This window comes from Prionailurus bengalensis, chromosome A2 (genome assembly GCF_016509475.1).
Source record: "Prionailurus bengalensis isolate Pbe53 chromosome A2, Fcat_Pben_1.1_paternal_pri, whole genome shotgun sequence".
In the NCBI taxonomy this organism is placed as follows: Eukaryota; Metazoa; Chordata; class Mammalia; order Carnivora; family Felidae; genus Prionailurus; species Prionailurus bengalensis.
Genome location: NC_057348.1, coordinates 25,004,005 through 25,020,575, shown reverse-complemented (window position 1 = coordinate 25,020,575; position 16,571 = coordinate 25,004,005). Strand labels below are relative to the sequence as shown.

Below are 16,571 nucleotides of genomic sequence, written 5' to 3'. Positions count from 1 at the left end.
CTCAAAGTTCGTTTCCTTGTCTCGACAGTAGCATAACATGCAGAATACTGCCATTCTAATTAATGGTAGTGGCAAACACTTTATAGTGCTTAGTAAGTTGTGGGCATGTTTAAGGCAGTTTACATGTGTGGACCAAATTCTATGTAGTAGGTACTATTCCCATTTTACAGATGAGGAAACCGAAGTATTGAAAAGTTAAATAACTTGCCCAAGGTCACACAAATTCCAACTTGAACTTGGAATTTGAATTTAGGTGTACAGTACTTATCATTACACAAACTGTAGCAAGACTTCTTTTTTTGTAATATAAGTGCTCTTGTTAGCTTTTGATTTGACCTATTAAATTTTTTAACCAATGTTAAACTTAGATATATTTAGTATGTCTTCATCTCTGGGGTATTTTGAGATTCAGAAATTATGTTCATTATGAAATTAACACATTTAATCTGTGGTGACAGATTAAATGACCTAACTTGACTGGAAGGGTAAAATTTTACTCTTTGATGTATGTTGTGTTGTTTATTGGCTGGGCTCTTCTATAGTGTAAAGAGGCACTGTTCTTATATTTAACCAAATTGTACAATTGGATTTTGTCGGTAGATGTTTCTCTATTGCCTTCTTTTACTCTAAAATCTAATACTATAAGTCATTAAAAGTAAATTAAAATTGGCAATTTGATATAATTTTTCCCTCCAAAGTTCTTGGGACATGAAGTAGTGATGATTCATTTTCTGGAAAGTGTTTATTGGTCAATGTTTTTTTTCTGTAGGACACAAGACTAACTTCTCATGCACCTGTGTCCATACTGGTCTAGGCTAGCACAATTAATGGCTAATTCTCCTCCCCAGCACCCATCTTTTCCCACAGAATTTGCAGTTGTCTTTTTTAAGACTGGAGCAAAGTTTCCTTTAAGGAAATTTGCATCGTGTTTCAGTAGTTGTATATGAATGACTGGGTTCTAAGTACCACAGATTTCTCTATCTACAGGTAAGCAGGGAAGTATAGGCAGAATCCAGTTATCCACATAAAACATTTGATAGGTGTGTATCAATTTTAAGTAATGTAAGTAAAATTTTCTTTGACCTATTCCCTGGGCCAGAAAAAGTCAATAGTTTTTAGTTTTAGTCATATTTGTACTTGTATCTCTAGTTCTCTGCCAGCATATTCGTTCTTAATTCTGTATTGTGTTCAATCTTGATTTAGAGATGAAACGTCCATTCCTAAAGCATTATGTCTTTAGCAATTTTATTAGACTGGAGAAAAGTGATCTTTAAAATATCTTTCAGATAAATTATTGGAAGGAACAAATGGCTAGACATCAGAGAGATGGATTCAGAGAATTGAACACACATGATCTGCAGCCTACTCTTGGCTATTTCCTTTTCTTCCATGAATTAGTTACTTTAAATTGGAATGTTTATTTCACATTGGCTATTTATATGTTTTGATAATAGTGGTCTATCTTTTAAAAGTTTAGCTTATTTTTACATATATATATAGATGGGTTTTTTGTTTTACATATATACATAAATCGTAATACAAACATAAAGATTGGCATTTACACTAAGTAAATTGGTAAAAGTAATTGAAAATTGTTCCTTTGACAAAGGAACAAAGCTGTTGCATGACCTAAATTTTATGTCTATTCCAACTGCTTAAATAGAACATTAAATTCAATATATATTTGTATGCTACCAGTAGTAAAAAATATTTAATGATAGTATAGATAGTATGGAGTCAGGAGACCTGAATTCTAGTTCTAATTTTGTGATCCATTTTCCTTGTCCGAATTATAAATCTCCTAATGTCTTTTTAAATCTGTTCTTCAGTCCCATAAAACATCTATTATCAATTTTGTCCATAAGGAAACCTTGTAAATTATGTACATCAACTCATTTCTGACATGTATGTTATGGAAATCCTATAAATAAGCAAAATCGTGTTTCTCGGTGTGTGGAGGAACTATGGTTACTTCTGTTAACCTTTAGAACCCTAAAAAGGGCACGTTGGCTTTTGGCTCTATTAAAATGAGAAAAACAAGAGATCTGATAGAAGAGACACATAAGAGGGTAGAAAGAGCATAATCCTGGACATCAAGTTCTTTTTCTTTAATACCTAATTTTCTGTGTCTAAGTGTTCTATATGATTTCTTGGTCTAAAATGAAGAAACAATTTTATTCGCCCAGTTCTGTAATGATCAGTTTCAGCTCTTACACACACACACACACACACACACACACACACACACACACACACACACACACACACACCTTCTACTTAGAGTTCAGGATATAAGATTTGGAGCTAGGCAGCCTGAATTTGAATCCTACCTGCCCTGTTATTCACAACTATGTAACCTTGGGTCATATTGGCTGTTAGCTCTCAGGTTCATTTGTGAAATGAGTATAATTGAACTAAGTAGGATGGTTTTAATGATTAAGTGAGATCATTTATGTAAAGCTCTTAGTATAGTTATCTAAATAGTAATAATGACCCACTAGTGGTTAGACTCCGTAATTGTCAGAATCCAGAAAACAATATATTGGATACTGACTTTTCATAAGTGAAATAATTATCATATAAAATGTTCTGTTCCCCATTTGGATAATCACAGGGTTGTTTATTAATTGCCTCAAATAATGGCCTATAATTAAGGTTATGATGTATACATGTTTTCTTTAAGAGAAGTGATAGGATACGTTGACCAAGGGATGTGGAGTAAGAGGATTATTAAGGACAAAATAGGCCACTAGGGAATGTACATTCAGAACAAAAACTTGTTAAATTTCTAATTATGATTACCAGCACTTTGACTTGAAGTCCTTAAAAAGAGTTAACAGCATAATTTTATTTTTGTAGAAATGAAAACTGGGAGGAAAAAGAGAAATTACAACTTTGGCCTAACTAGTAAAGCCAATGGAATCATTTGATATATAAAATAACTAGGACACAGGCATCTTTTTCTATATTTTCATTCACAAGAATGTTTTCCCCCCAATGGCAGTCTACTTGAGGACACTTGACATGACTATAGGACATTGCTTTGGAATGAAACAAATGTTAAGTACTTTTCTGATAATTGGAATGTTAATTTCTCTATAAACTTATATGATGAAATTTTCCCCATATGATTAGATTGATAGTCAAAATAGTGTTGGGACAGCTTAACTAAGGAAAATGCTTTATGTAGACTTGTAAGATTTCATAGAAGTTTAAAGCCACATGAAACTTTTGCAGAAGGAGCATTTTAGATGTCTGAAGTCACTTAGAAACAACAAAAAAAGGAATCGTGCATAAAACCCAATTTTTGAAATCATCCTTAACCCATTTTGGATGTGAAAGCCTATAAAGACTATTCCAAATACATGCTGTTCTCCTTGCCAAGTTTTTCCCAATTTAGTTGGGGACAGTCACAAAGATGTTTTTTCCTATTCTGTAAAACTGATTTTGACTTAAGAGGATTTATTTCAGAGCTTATATTTTGTTTTACATATTACTGAATTATTGAATCTGTGGGACTTAATTTAAGATGACACAGCAATGATACTTTGGTAGGTGTAGAATATGTTTGTATTCAGTATAAACTTTAAGTTTATTTTGAAAGAGAATGCAAGTGGGGGAGGGGCAAAGAGGAGGATAGAGAATCTGAAGCAGGTTTGGTGAGGCCAGCAGAGAGCCTGATGTGGGGCTTGAACTCATGAATAATGAGATCATGACCTGAGCCAAAGTCAGCTGTTTAACCAACTAAGCCACCCAGGCACCCCTCAGTATAAAAATCATTGAGAAAGTTTATTCTCACTTTCTTTACAAACTTACTTATTCAACTTACTTGGGTCCAGTGCTCACAGTTCTAGCTACTGGCATATGATAAAGGTAGAGTAATAAAGCACATATGGTTCTGGCTCTCTGGAGGTTACAACAGTAGAGGTTACAACAGTAGATTATTGAATGTATTCATCTGCTACAAATTTAATTATAGGACACTTTGTGTTTAATTGTTCTATTTGAGGTTTTTTGTTTTTTGTTTTTTTTTTTCTGATTAACCCTAGTCAGTGTCTTCATTGCATTATAACTATGTTGGCTTTATTTCTTTATTTTAGTGTGCGATCCCAAAGTAGTGGGCACCGTATATACACATTTTGTCATCGATATACACATTTATACACACGTTACAGTTTTACAGACACTTTTGTAATAATATACATGGTTTGGTGAAGGGATGGATGGATATGTCATTTGACATGTCCTTTAAAGCCTAATAGTATGTTTAGAAAATACGGTGAAAATATCTTATTTGCTGTCTAGTACTGTTAAGAGTACGTACAATTTTTAGTAGTAGCCTAAAAGTATTTTGACCGTGAAATTTATTGACTCTTTAGAAATAGTACCTCAAAAGAAATTAAGGTAACACAGTGTAACAAGTTCTATGAATGAATACTTCTATATACAGTGAAATATAAGTAGTTCCTTTTTTGGCTTGGGGAAATTTTATGTACATAGATTCTTGAAATTTATTATTAAGTTAAACTATTTCATGCATGAAGTGGAAATTTGAAATTATTAGACCAGTAATCCACTGGTCTAAGAACAAGTGGATATTTAAGTATTTTAAAAATTAACTGGGTTGTGGAATAGTTGTAGGTGTGGGGAGTAAAAACTTTTATTGTCTTACTTGAACAACAGATGTTGTGCTTAGAGCTTTTTCTGTGTATTGTATCATGTGTGGCATGTAGAATTTAGTGGTTATTAGGATAGCTGGAATGAATTCTTACAGGTAAGAGAACTGAGCTTATTTTTGGTTAAGTGAATTGATTTACCCAGGGACTTCCACAAAGCTAGTAAATGCTAGATCTGATATTTGTGTCCATGCTTCACTCCAGAGCTCTACATCTTTCCATTTCACTAAGCTTTCATAATGTCCCACTACTTTGTATTGGTAATACAAGAAGCCAATGGATGCAGTGTATTTTATTCTAACGTTAGTACTAAAAACCAGGTAGGGTAGTTTTATTATATAGATACATAAGTATCTTAAATGTTTTTATGCATTCATTTATGCTGTAAGCATTTAGTTTGCTCAAGTAAATGGTCCTAGACCTATTTCAGTGTAACATAAAAAAGGAGTGGAGACAAGTTGAGCTTATGCACAGATTCTTTCTTATGAGAGTCTTTATGCAATTAAAGTTGCCTGATGTAACATTCTTAAGGTTTGCAAAATTGTAACCTGCTCGTGCATGTGTAACGGCCAGATACTTATTGCTGAAGGAACTGAACAATGTAGGCAATTGATTTTTATTTTCTCTCTGTTAATATGTGTTTCTTTTGAATATCACAAAATTAGCCTTGATGCCTTATTTCAACCTTATTTAAAAGTTATAGTAAGCCCACAAAAGTTTAAGAAATTACGCTTAAGAAGGAATAATCTTAAAATTAATGTTTGTTTTGTTTTGTTTTAGCACTTTTTCAGCCATTAACTCCAGGCTCTCGAGAATTTGAAGACGTTCTAAATATTCTCCATTCATCTTACCTTGAACCAACCTCAGTAACAAATTTTAACTACAAACGTGCTTGCTTGATACATAATGAACTTTTGGAAAAGGAGGTAAGTTTTAAATAGTACTTATTGTAAGATTCTTCATAACCAGTTAATAGCCTGGAAGTTGTTTTATGTTCCTTTTCTTTAAAAATGCTAGTTTTGGGAGAACCTGGGTGGCTCATTCAGTTTAAGTGTCTGACTTCAGTTCATGATCTCACGGTTCGTGAGTTTGAGCCATGCAGGCACCCAATAAATAAAACTTAAAAAAAAAAAAAAAAGTAAACAAAGGGGAATAGTTAAGTATGTAAGATAGTAAATTTAAGTTTCATGTAGATTATAAACGTTTTTAGGAAAAGCCAGAATGAGGAATTCTGCAGTAATACAAATGAGATGTTTAGAAATATTTTGTGTTTGTTGCTTTCTAATGCACATGAACTACTATTAATTTTGTACTTTTGTAAAGTGGTCAACCCAGTGCTACCAGAATTGAACTTCGAAGGAATCCCTGAAGTTACTGGCTACTTGAGAAAATTAAAACCTTGATAGTTTGATATGATTTTAGGGTGTGATAGGGGTTATTTATTAACTTTATATGAAAATTTTGTCTAATAATTCTTTAATTACTGAACATCAGTAATAGCCTGAATACTGCATATTAATCTCTTAGATGTATGTTCCATATTTTGAATGTATATCCATTTGCTTGTATCTAAAAGTGAAAGCAGTTTGGGTGACTTGCAGTTGAGTTATACTTAGAGGATGTCACTTTTATCCAGGAAATATATATGGAGTACATCTTATGTACTTGGCATTGAGAATGTAGTTATAAAGAAAACATTTTTCCTTGTCCTAATTGAGTTTATAGTCCAGAAGTTGGCCATTCCGCAGAGATTTATTAAACCACCTACTTTATGCAGTGTACCATGTTATGTAAAATGAGAGATCCAGAGATAACTATTAACTTAAAAATCTGTGGGAGAGTTGGAATATGGCAAAATTTTAGTAGACATTTAGTTAAAATTCATAGATATTAGATGTTTATTTGATTATTACAAGGTATAAAGAGCTAGTTATAATGGGGTAAAAATTAATCGAAGCATGGAAATTATAGGGAGAGAAAAGATCATTTCTGCTTTGGTTACATTTGGGATTTCTTAGAAATAAAATTCCTGAAGCTATTAGCTTGAAAGACGTAATCACATGCTAAGGAGTTATTACAGATTTTATTTTATTTAGTTCACCGAAAAGCGAAGAGAACTGAAGTTTGATGGTCGTTTGGATAAAGAACTTTCGGAATCCTATGCATTTCTTATGGTTGATCGATATCAGGTGTGTGAACTCCTTTTATAAAAAACAATTTGAGGATGTTTCCACTGTAAGTTACTAATTTTGCAGTGTGAACAATACACTTGGTAATTATAAACTAATGTTTTACATTTTACTATAAATGATATGTGTAAATGGATCTATATGTGGAAGAAATGATTTAGTAGGGCAAGATATTTCATTGTTATGTAATTTATTTTTCAAATGTGCTTATTTTTTCTCTGACCAAGCCTATTTTCTTTGCCTAGGATGTGCTTGATAATAATTTTCTCTTTATTAAAGTAGATTATCTTCTGTATTGTTGATTATATGTACTAGGAGCTGTTTTGTCTCCTTTAATTAAAGTTGTGTAGGTGGAGTTACTTTCTCTTTAAATGTTTTGCCAGTTCTAATTCTCTTTAAAAGGGAATGTTTGTATATACGAGTGGCATGAATTCTGAGTATCTGTCACACCTAGTATAAACAAAAATGGATATCTGCTATGGTTACATTGGAAGCATAAGCCAGTTTCACACTGATATTTAGTCATAAATTGTCATGTGTATAAAATTTCTATAATGTAGAACTTATAGGGTTTAGGAGCTTGTATTTTATTTAAAACAAGTTTATAAATTATCTTTTCATGTTTTAAATGTATTATGATTGCAAGATGAAGTGTTTTGTTTATTTAGGTGCAAAGCATATGTGAAAAAGGATTACAGGTGGGCCAGTCCAAAATAACCATTCTTGGCAGTCCTTCCATGGGTAATCTTTTTTTTTTTTTCATTTATCTATTATTAAGTTGCCACTTAAACATGTTTAATTTTGTTGCAGTCCTTATAATTAAATTCATGTTTGCTTTGTCACGTTCTCAGAAAAAGGAGGATAGTTTGAGGTTATGCAGCGTAAAACCAGTTTTACCCTTTGTTTCTGATTTGCATACTTCAAATTGATCAAAGATTATTATTTTTTTAACTCAGTCCTGGTGATTTTGAGAAATTTGGATAGTTTCACAGGTTTTTTTGTTGTTTTGTGGTTTTGTTTTTTGTTTGTTTTGCTTTGGATTAATATCCACTGTCTTTACTGCCATTACATTTTTTTTAAGTTGTCATACTTTTTCTCTCATCATTAGATTAAATGTTTGAATTTTCTTTTTAGTATTTGTGCCCTTATTCAAATTATTTAATTTTTCCCTCTTTACTAGGTATCTATCTTTCTAAGTATGCTGATTTATTACAAGCTAACCCTTTGGAAGCTGGGGCAGTGGGCGATGTTGTTATTTTTAAAATAATGAAGGTAATTTTAACTTTTACATTTCATATATCAAAGACAGCATTTGGTTTGGATTTTAGTTGGCTCTGTCTTTAGGAGTTTGATTAAAATTGATGCTTGCTTTATTTAGTAGATAAACATACTTTGAAGAGTGGTTTGCCATCTTTAATCTATTTGACTTCCTTTCCAAAGAAAAGAATGAAGAGGTAATACAACTGGTAATGTCATTTAGGCTAATGAACAGTGTTGTGAATAAAATTTTTATTTCCTTGGGGCGCCTGGGTGGCTCAGTCGGTTGAGCGTCCGACTTCAGGTCATGATCCACGGTTTGTGGTTTCGAGCCCCACATCAGGCTCTGTGCTGACAGCTCAGAGCCTGGAGCCTGCTTCGGATTCTGTGTCTCCCCTCTCTCTCTGCCCCTTCCCTGCTCATGGTCTGTCTGTCTGTCTCTCTCTCTCTCTCAAAAATAAACATTTAAAGAAAATTTTTTTTATTTCCTTGTTATTAAATTCAAACAGCACTTTTTTTCATGGTTAACTCCTTTTTACTGCTTCAATATTGGTAAAAAGTGTTGAGTGTTACCAGGTATTAAAGGAAAGAACTGTTGTCATAGGTGATCTGTATTCAGAGAGGTATTTTGTAATGTCATATAGTCAATAATTAGGTTAGGTGGACTTAAAAAAGGTTTTCTTTATTTTAGGGTAAAATAAAAAGTTTGGAGTCTATATTAAATAAAAGTGCTTTGGACCCAACGCCGAAACATGAATGTCACGTGTCAAAGAATGCCAATAGAGTTACATCACTTTTGGCTTACAGAGCCTATGAGCTTACCCAGGTAAGTGCCTGGATTCATTTCAGTGTTAATGACTTCATATCTGTTTTGTCATCAAATCCTTTAAAATGTCTCCTTTTCTGTACCTTCTGCCACCACACCAGTCTAACCTCTGGTGTCCATATAACACTACCAGACTCCAGTGTTTCTCACTACTGTTTGTTCCGTGTTTTCAAGACCATTCAGAAACCTAAGTCTTGTGGCTCCCCAGACTTAACAAAGTAATACATTCCTTAGTCTAGTTCTTCCTTCCAAGCTGATGTTTTGTATGATTGCTGCCCTCAGTAAACCTCATTTTATTTGAAGCCTAGGCTTCTCTTGGCCTAGATCCTGGCCTAGAAAGATATCCTGTCTAATAAAATACTACTCATTCTTCAAGGTAAAGTTGAAGCCCCTTGAATTACCTTAATTGATGTAATTTTGCACTGTTGATTTGATATTTTTTATTTTAACGTTTTTCTAAGACTACAAACTTAGAGTTTTCTAAGATGTAAGTTTTATTCAGATATAATTGATAATACAGTAAACTACAGGTACTTAAAAGTATAATATTTACCAAATTTTAGTCATTTTGTTTTGGAAGTGCACACGCGCAGGCGGGGTCAAGGGAGAGAACCTTTTTTTGTTTGTTTCATTGTACTAGTTTTTTATTGCTGCATAACAAATTACTACAAATTTAGTGGCTTAAAACAACACAAATTTATTATTGTACAGTTTTGATTGGTCAGGAGTCTGGGGACAAGTTAGCAAGGTCCTTTCCTCATGTTTCACCAGGTGAATCATGGTGTTGGCCATTGCTGCCATATTCTCTGAGGCTCAGGATTCTCCAGAGAGAGAATCTCAAGCAGGCTTCACACCCAGCTCCTTAAAAAAAAAAAAAATTGTGAGTGTGAGTGAAGCTTTTGTGTTTTTTTTTTTTTTTTGTGGTTTGTTGTTGTTGTTTTTTTAAGTAATCTTAATCTCTACACCCAACATGGGGCTTGAACTCATGAACTCCAGATCTAGAGTTACACAGTGTACTGACTGAGCCAACCAGATATCCTTGAAACTTTTTTTAATTGAAATGTATAGTTGACTTTTTGAAGACTCTGAATGGGCAAGACGTATTGTTGGGGGCTTTCAGCAAAAATTATGTTCACCAAAGATGTCTGGGCTGACTTGTTTGTTTGCCTTCTGAACAGTAGTTGGAGAAGGTAGCAATAGGCTTTTCTTTTTCTTTTTTTTGTATAGTTGTTTTTGAGAGAGAGAGCGTGCACATGAGCAAATGTGGGGGAGGGACAAAGAGAAGGAGAGAGAATTCTAAGCAGGCTCTGTGCCATCAGTGCAGAACTGGATGTGGGGCTCAAACTCAGGAACCTTGTAAGCTGAAGTCAAGAGATGCTTAACCACTGAGCCACCCAGTGCCCCCCACCCCCCCGCCCTTTTCTTAAAGCAGTAGGTTTTTCTAGCAGAACTTGTAAACTGGCTTGATGTTTCCAAAAAATTTCCAGGCATTTTTAGAGCAGCAACAATATTGAAAATCAGTAGTTTCCCAAGGGAATAAACTTTGAAGGACAATGCTTTCTTTATAAACCAGGGCATTCTTTTTAATGAAAATCACTAGTCTGGGTTGGTGCCTGGGTGGCTCAGTTGGTTAGGTGTCCCACTTCGGCTTGGGTCATGATCTTCCAGTCTGTGGGTTTGAGCCCCATGTCAGGCTCTGTGCTGACAGCTCAGAACCTGGAGCCTGCTTCGGATTCAGTGTCTCCCTCTCTCTCTGACCCTCCCATGCTCTCTCTCTCTCTCTCTCTCTCTCTCAAAAAAAAAAAAAAAAAAATCACTAGCCTGTGAGTCACAAAACCCTAATGAATGTTGTGAATAGGTGAAGGGGAGAAGCAGATGGGTAGTAAGACAATTAGCTACGTTTGTCACCTGTGTTCATAATCTCTTCTACCTCCTTTTTTCTGGTTAGTCTGTGGTTAGAGCCAAGAATATATTTTTCTTTTGAAATAATGAACAGAATACTAGATTTGGTTGAGATTGTGTCCTTAGCATTTTACTTTTCGGATCGAATTGACTTTTCTGGGCTGGCTTGGAGCTTATAAATGTCCATTTGTAACATTTTTATGAGGAAATTTGTTGCACATACCGAGCCCTCAGCTCTTTAGTAATAACTTTTTCAAGTACCTATTAGTGCTCTGGCATGATTGATTGATAGGTAGGTAGGTAGGTAGGTAGGTAGATAGATAGATAGAAGCAGAATACTTTATACCATAAAATGAATATAAAGTGCAAATTATTTTAAATAAATTAACAAGCAGTGCTTAAAGATACTTCCTGTTAGAGATATTTAAATGGTGTTATGTTTCTCTAAAGTCAGGCAACTAAAGATTCTACTCTGTACCTTTTTGTCTTTTTATAGAAGTTAATTTTGCATTTTCTTATTTTTAGTATTATTTTTATGAGTATATCTTTGATGAACTCAGGCGAAGACCAAGACATGTGTGTCCATATGCCGTTGTATCTTTTACTTACAAAGATGATATACAAACTCCGAAGTTTGTACCTTCATCAAGGTAAGACTCATGAGTTTTAGACATCATTCAGAATACTAATTTACATATCCTGCATGGCCTAGAACACTCTTTTCTTCCCATTTTTTTTCTTGCCTTGCAACTAATTAGATGCACAGTGTTTATGATGACTTGTAAAAGTAGAGTGTGAAAAATGTACTTTATATGCAACTAAAATTTACTTAAACCTCACCAGTTAACCCTTTTTTTTTCTTGATATTGAAGGTTTGCATAGTTGAGTAAAATGCAGCTTTTATTTATTTATTAAAAAAAATTTTTTTTTGATGTTTATTCATTTTTGAGAGAGAGAGGGAGACACAGAATCCGAAGCGGCTCCAGTCTCTGAGCTATGGGGGGGCTCAGAGCCCTATGCAGGGCTTAAACCCAGGAGCCGTGAGATCATGACTGAGCTGAAGTCAGACGCTTAACCAACTGAGCCACCCAGGTCCCCCTAAAATGCAGCTTTTAAAAAAAAGTGAAATTTTGTGTGTTAGCTCTCCTACAAATGAGGAGCTTCTACAAAAGATCCCTGATCCTACCTCAAACAAATTAAATCAAATGTGTATTAAGGAGCCTAGGCATTGGTAATTTTTTTTCAGTGTTTGTTTATTTTGAGAGACAGGAGGAGCAGAGAGAGAATCCCAAGCAGGCTGTGCTGTCAGTGCAGAGCTCAATGTGGGGCTCAATCTCACAAACCGTGAGATCATGACATAAGCGGGAATCAACGAACTTAGCCCTCCCTAGGCATTGGTAATTTTAAAAGCTTCCAGGTGATTCTGATTTTCAGTGAGTTGAGTACCACTGATGATTTCTTATAAGCTTTAATACAAAGTGACCAAATGCAAAGTAGTCTCCCTTATTGTTTCGCCCATGTGGTGATTCCAGAAAAAATGTTGGTAAAATTGAATAAGTAAATGTATAGGGATGTAGGTGAAATGGTCAAATGTCTGTTTAAAGTTATGTATGAGCCTTATTAATTTAGAAATACTGTTTTTAAAAAGCCACATATCATGAAACACATTTTTGAGGTCAACCTTTTCGTTGGTTTTCCAGATCAAATCATCTTGTCTTTCTTTAAGTTGTTTGAGATCCAGCACACTTATTTCATGTCACCAAATAGCCCTGGTAACCATCCATCCATAGCCATAAGTAGCAGTTCATATGTTATCCAGACACTTGTGATTTTCATTTTTCTTGTGGCTCTGTGTTTATGATTTCCATGATAAATTTACAATAGGGCCTTTCGATAGTAATCTTTAAAAGACATCCACCACTTAGTAATTATGAGGTCATACCTCCAGGAATTGTAACTGTGTTAATTTTTTTTTTTTTTTGCCTCTTCTTTGATTCTATCTTTTGGTCTCCATATCATTTAAAAATGAGCATTGTTTGAACACCTTTGCTATACCTCAAATGCTGCTATGAATCATTCTGCCTCAGGGCCTCTGCATTTACTGTTCTCTTTTCCCAATTAGCTACATTGTTTACACTAAAAACCTTTATCAGATCTCTCCTTAAAGGTGACTTTATCAGTGAGGCCTTTCATGATTTTTGTTTTTAACCCCATAACCTTATTGCTTTCTCTTTTTCTGGTTTCACTTAAAACCATCATCTGGTAAACTATATACTACTTTTGGTTGTTGCCTGGAATCTTCATGAGGTTGTAAACTCTATGAAGGCAGGGGCTTTGTTCATCCTGGTAATCCTGTTATCTAGAACTGTGCCTGGTAAATAATAGGAACTTGGTAAATATTTATTGAATGATGAATAAATACATTTAAGTGTATTTTGAGGCTATTTTTTCAAATCTTATCACCAAAATAAAGTAATTCACAGAGACTTTAATGGACTCTGTTTTCTCCTGATGACTATTTTTGGGGAAAATAGCTCCCATAAATTTGGACAGATATGATAATTTGAGCCAAGTAAGTAATTGTTTTCTTCATATAGACTTAGATTTTTAAGTGTTGTAATAAGTAGTTCATATGTATTTCCCACTTGGATAAAAAGGATTTAATTTTTCTTGTACCTTATGCCATTAGAAATAGTGCTTATGTCAAGATCCTGAATATTAACTTTCTTGTTACCAATCAGTAATGTTTTCTTTTCTTTTTAAAACTTGTAGATCTAACAGTTTCAATGCAGATAGAAACACTGGTAAGATTCTTTTATTATTTTCCTTTAGTTTTATAAATTGGAAGAATACATAAAGTAAAAAAATTAGTGTTTTGCTTTATTTTTATAATGGACAAAAATCTGCAAAGTATGATAAAGGGGGTGAGGCCATGTTATGATATAGCATCAACATTTGGTTGTCCAAGCATAAGGTCTTCTTTAGAAGCTGCTGAAACTATGAGTAAACCAAAGGATTTTAGCACTTTGATAAAAGTAAACAAACAAGCTTTACAACTTAGATAATTAAAATACATTTATCAGAAGTTTAGGATTTAGAAGACACAGAAAAGATTAAAAGCAAAATTGACATTTTCTGTCATCAAGTTTCTCCACAATGAAAAGAAAGTGAGTAGAGAGGATAGGAGATGCTGTGGGGATTTGTGATTTGTGTAGTTAACTGGATTTAATATAGTAAGATAGTCTCCTTTGGGTGAAATAAGAAGGCAGTAAATGCTTGGTCTTTGCTCTTCAACTGTCTGATATGAAGACATTTAGACAAATTTGTTAATTTTTTGCAGCTGGAATAATCCTGTAGGGGAAAAGATACCTGAAACAAAAATCCTATTATTTGAACTCTCTCCTAAATAGCAATGTCATGGGTGTTTTTTGTGTGATTTTTGTTTTTTGTTGTCATAGATGTTTTTCCCTTATTTGTAGTAAACATGTATTTGCTTCTGGGCTGCTAGAGGCTGAATTATATCATTCTTTTTATTTAGACAAATTTAACTACACCTTGTGGAAAGGACAGCTTTTAAATAAAGGAAAGCTTTTGTGTTATATTTCTCTGAGGTCAACCACTCGTGCTTTTTTGCCTATCAAGCTGTAAGTATGTTATAAGAAATAGCAATTAGCGGTTGCTCAATATAGTTTCTTCTTTTGCTTTTTATTCTTATATTTAAATTTTGCTTTGGTCCACAAGAACTTCAATATAAATGTCGATTTGTTTTAAAAGATTGATAACTTGGGAAACACAGTTGGCAAAATGGGCCCTCTGCTTTTCTATCTTGGTTTGAGAATGGGCTAAATAGTCATATACATTTATAGCATAAAAGTTTCTGAATGATTTTAAATTTTAAAAGTAATTTTTCAGAGTTTTATCCTAATTAGATATATTTGTCATTTAGCAATTTGAACATGGTAGACCTAAAAGTTATCAGTTCTTTGTTGGAAACCTCTTTGATGTGGTGAGGTAAGTTAAAATTTATAGACTGTTTTCAGTCCTGTGCAGCATATATTAGAATAGAATGGTCTAAAATGATCTTTTGCTACCACCCAAACATTATGGGCCTTCATTAAATGTTTGATGATTACTTTCAGGATTCATACTCAAATTGTCTTAATAAAAGGACAGCCTTTAATCCTTTGTGGTTAGGAAAATTGGTGTATAAGATTAGCTTCTGGCTTAAAAATGGAAGGTTGGTGATATTACCAGTCTTCCTATCTACTTCTCTATATATCTGGGCTTCCCATTTCCAATCCTCTTTAGAATCAAGTCTAATATTAATAGTATGTTGTGGGTGGAAAGGAGATAACATTGCTAGAGTTAAAAATACAGGTGAGGCAAACATACTTTTTCAATTTTCTTTCAGTCCCGAAAAGTTAGATGTTGAAACAGTTATGAGTATTGATCATCTGAAACAGAAAATCCCTCCCGCGCTGTTTTATAAGGAAACATACTTAGGTCCAAGTGAAGGTAAGTAATTTAATTTTATTAAAATATATAAGAAGCAGATTTGATTTGAATATTTACCTTGTATTTTTTCTTATGTCAGTTTTGAAGAATGGAATGTATTGCAGCCTTTATGAAGTTGTAGAAAAGACAAGAATTGGAAGTAACATGGAGAGTTTACTACAAAAACTAGAGAAAGAAAAACTTGTGAGTAAAAGGTTTTAAAATGTTCCTCATTCTCCCTTAGAAATAAGTGTTTGAATAAGTGATCATATTAATATTTCAATTTATTTCATTTTTGCCTCAGAGTACCATAGGGTCTCTGTCTTTGTCGATATTATTTAGTGAACCATTTTACTATGGCCTTTAGTAGTTGTTGTCGTTGTTTTTTTTTTTTTTAAAAGCCATGACACTAGACCTTCTGCAAGTCTTCTCCATGAAGTATCTTTATTGTATTTTGTGATTGTGACAACAAATATTTATTGAATATTTTCTTATGCAGGGTGTATAATTCCAAAAAGAATGAGATAAGGACTTTTCTGGATCATATACAGAGTGATAAATGGAGTTACTCAATATGGTTTGTTCTAGTAGGACTGTGCCATATTTGAAGAATCATCAGAACAATTGCTTGGTGAGGTTGAAAGAGAAAGGAACACTAGAGTAGTTGGGGGAAAGTGGTAGGACTTGAGACTAGAAAAGTTGTGGGGGTGGGGCCTGTGTCCTGCAGTGTTGTGTAGGCAGTGTTCAAGTGTTTGGAATTTTGGGTGTGATCCTAAGAGCAGTTGGTTTTAAAGGGAGCGCAGGATATGTTTTTGATTGTGTATACAACATGATCAGATCTGTGTTTGGGAAATTTATTTGGTTACTCTGTAAAGAATAAAGAGGCGAGATGGGGCAGGAAAGTAGCATTACATTAGAGGGTGGTAGTGGGTTAGAGGAGAGAGGTAAGAACGATGATATGAGACTGATTTAAGAGCTGTTTACTAGGTAGTATCCAATAATAGATACTGATTTTATTGAGTTTAGATTGAGGGTTTAGGTCAGGCATTAGTTGTGATGGGTTTAGGAAAGAACAAGATGAATACATGCTATTATGTGTAGTTCTGCTGAAGGAGAGGAGTTGGTTACAGAGAGGGGTTATTGCAAGGTTTTGGTTAACCTTGGAATGTTGGTGAGACATTTCAATAGGGGAAGAAGTTTTTTGCACAGGTATGCCATGTGATAAAA

The 16,571-nt window shown here is 33.9% G+C and overlaps 1 protein-coding gene across 10 annotated transcripts in view; it reads left to right on the top strand.

Moving 5' to 3' along the window:
- The window catches only part of TASOR (transcription activation suppressor), a 52,632-nt gene that overhangs the window by 3,139 nt on the left and 32,922 nt on the right, over positions 1-16,571 (top strand). For all 10 annotated transcript variants that reach the window (XM_043587679.1, XM_043587683.1, XM_043587680.1 and 7 more), the window contains exons 2-11: positions 5,457-5,602; positions 6,773-6,865; positions 7,534-7,606; positions 8,046-8,137; positions 8,814-8,948; positions 11,376-11,500; positions 13,623-13,654; positions 14,389-14,494; positions 15,262-15,365; positions 15,445-15,548. In XM_043587679.1, coding sequence (XP_043443614.1) covers positions 5,457-5,602; positions 6,773-6,865; positions 7,534-7,606; positions 8,046-8,137; positions 8,814-8,948; positions 11,376-11,500; positions 13,623-13,654; positions 14,389-14,494; positions 15,262-15,365; positions 15,445-15,548 — 1,010 coding nt within the window. The remainder of the gene's footprint in view (positions 1-5,456; positions 5,603-6,772; positions 6,866-7,533; positions 7,607-8,045; positions 8,138-8,813; positions 8,949-11,375; positions 11,501-13,622; positions 13,655-14,388; positions 14,495-15,261; positions 15,366-15,444; positions 15,549-16,571) is intronic.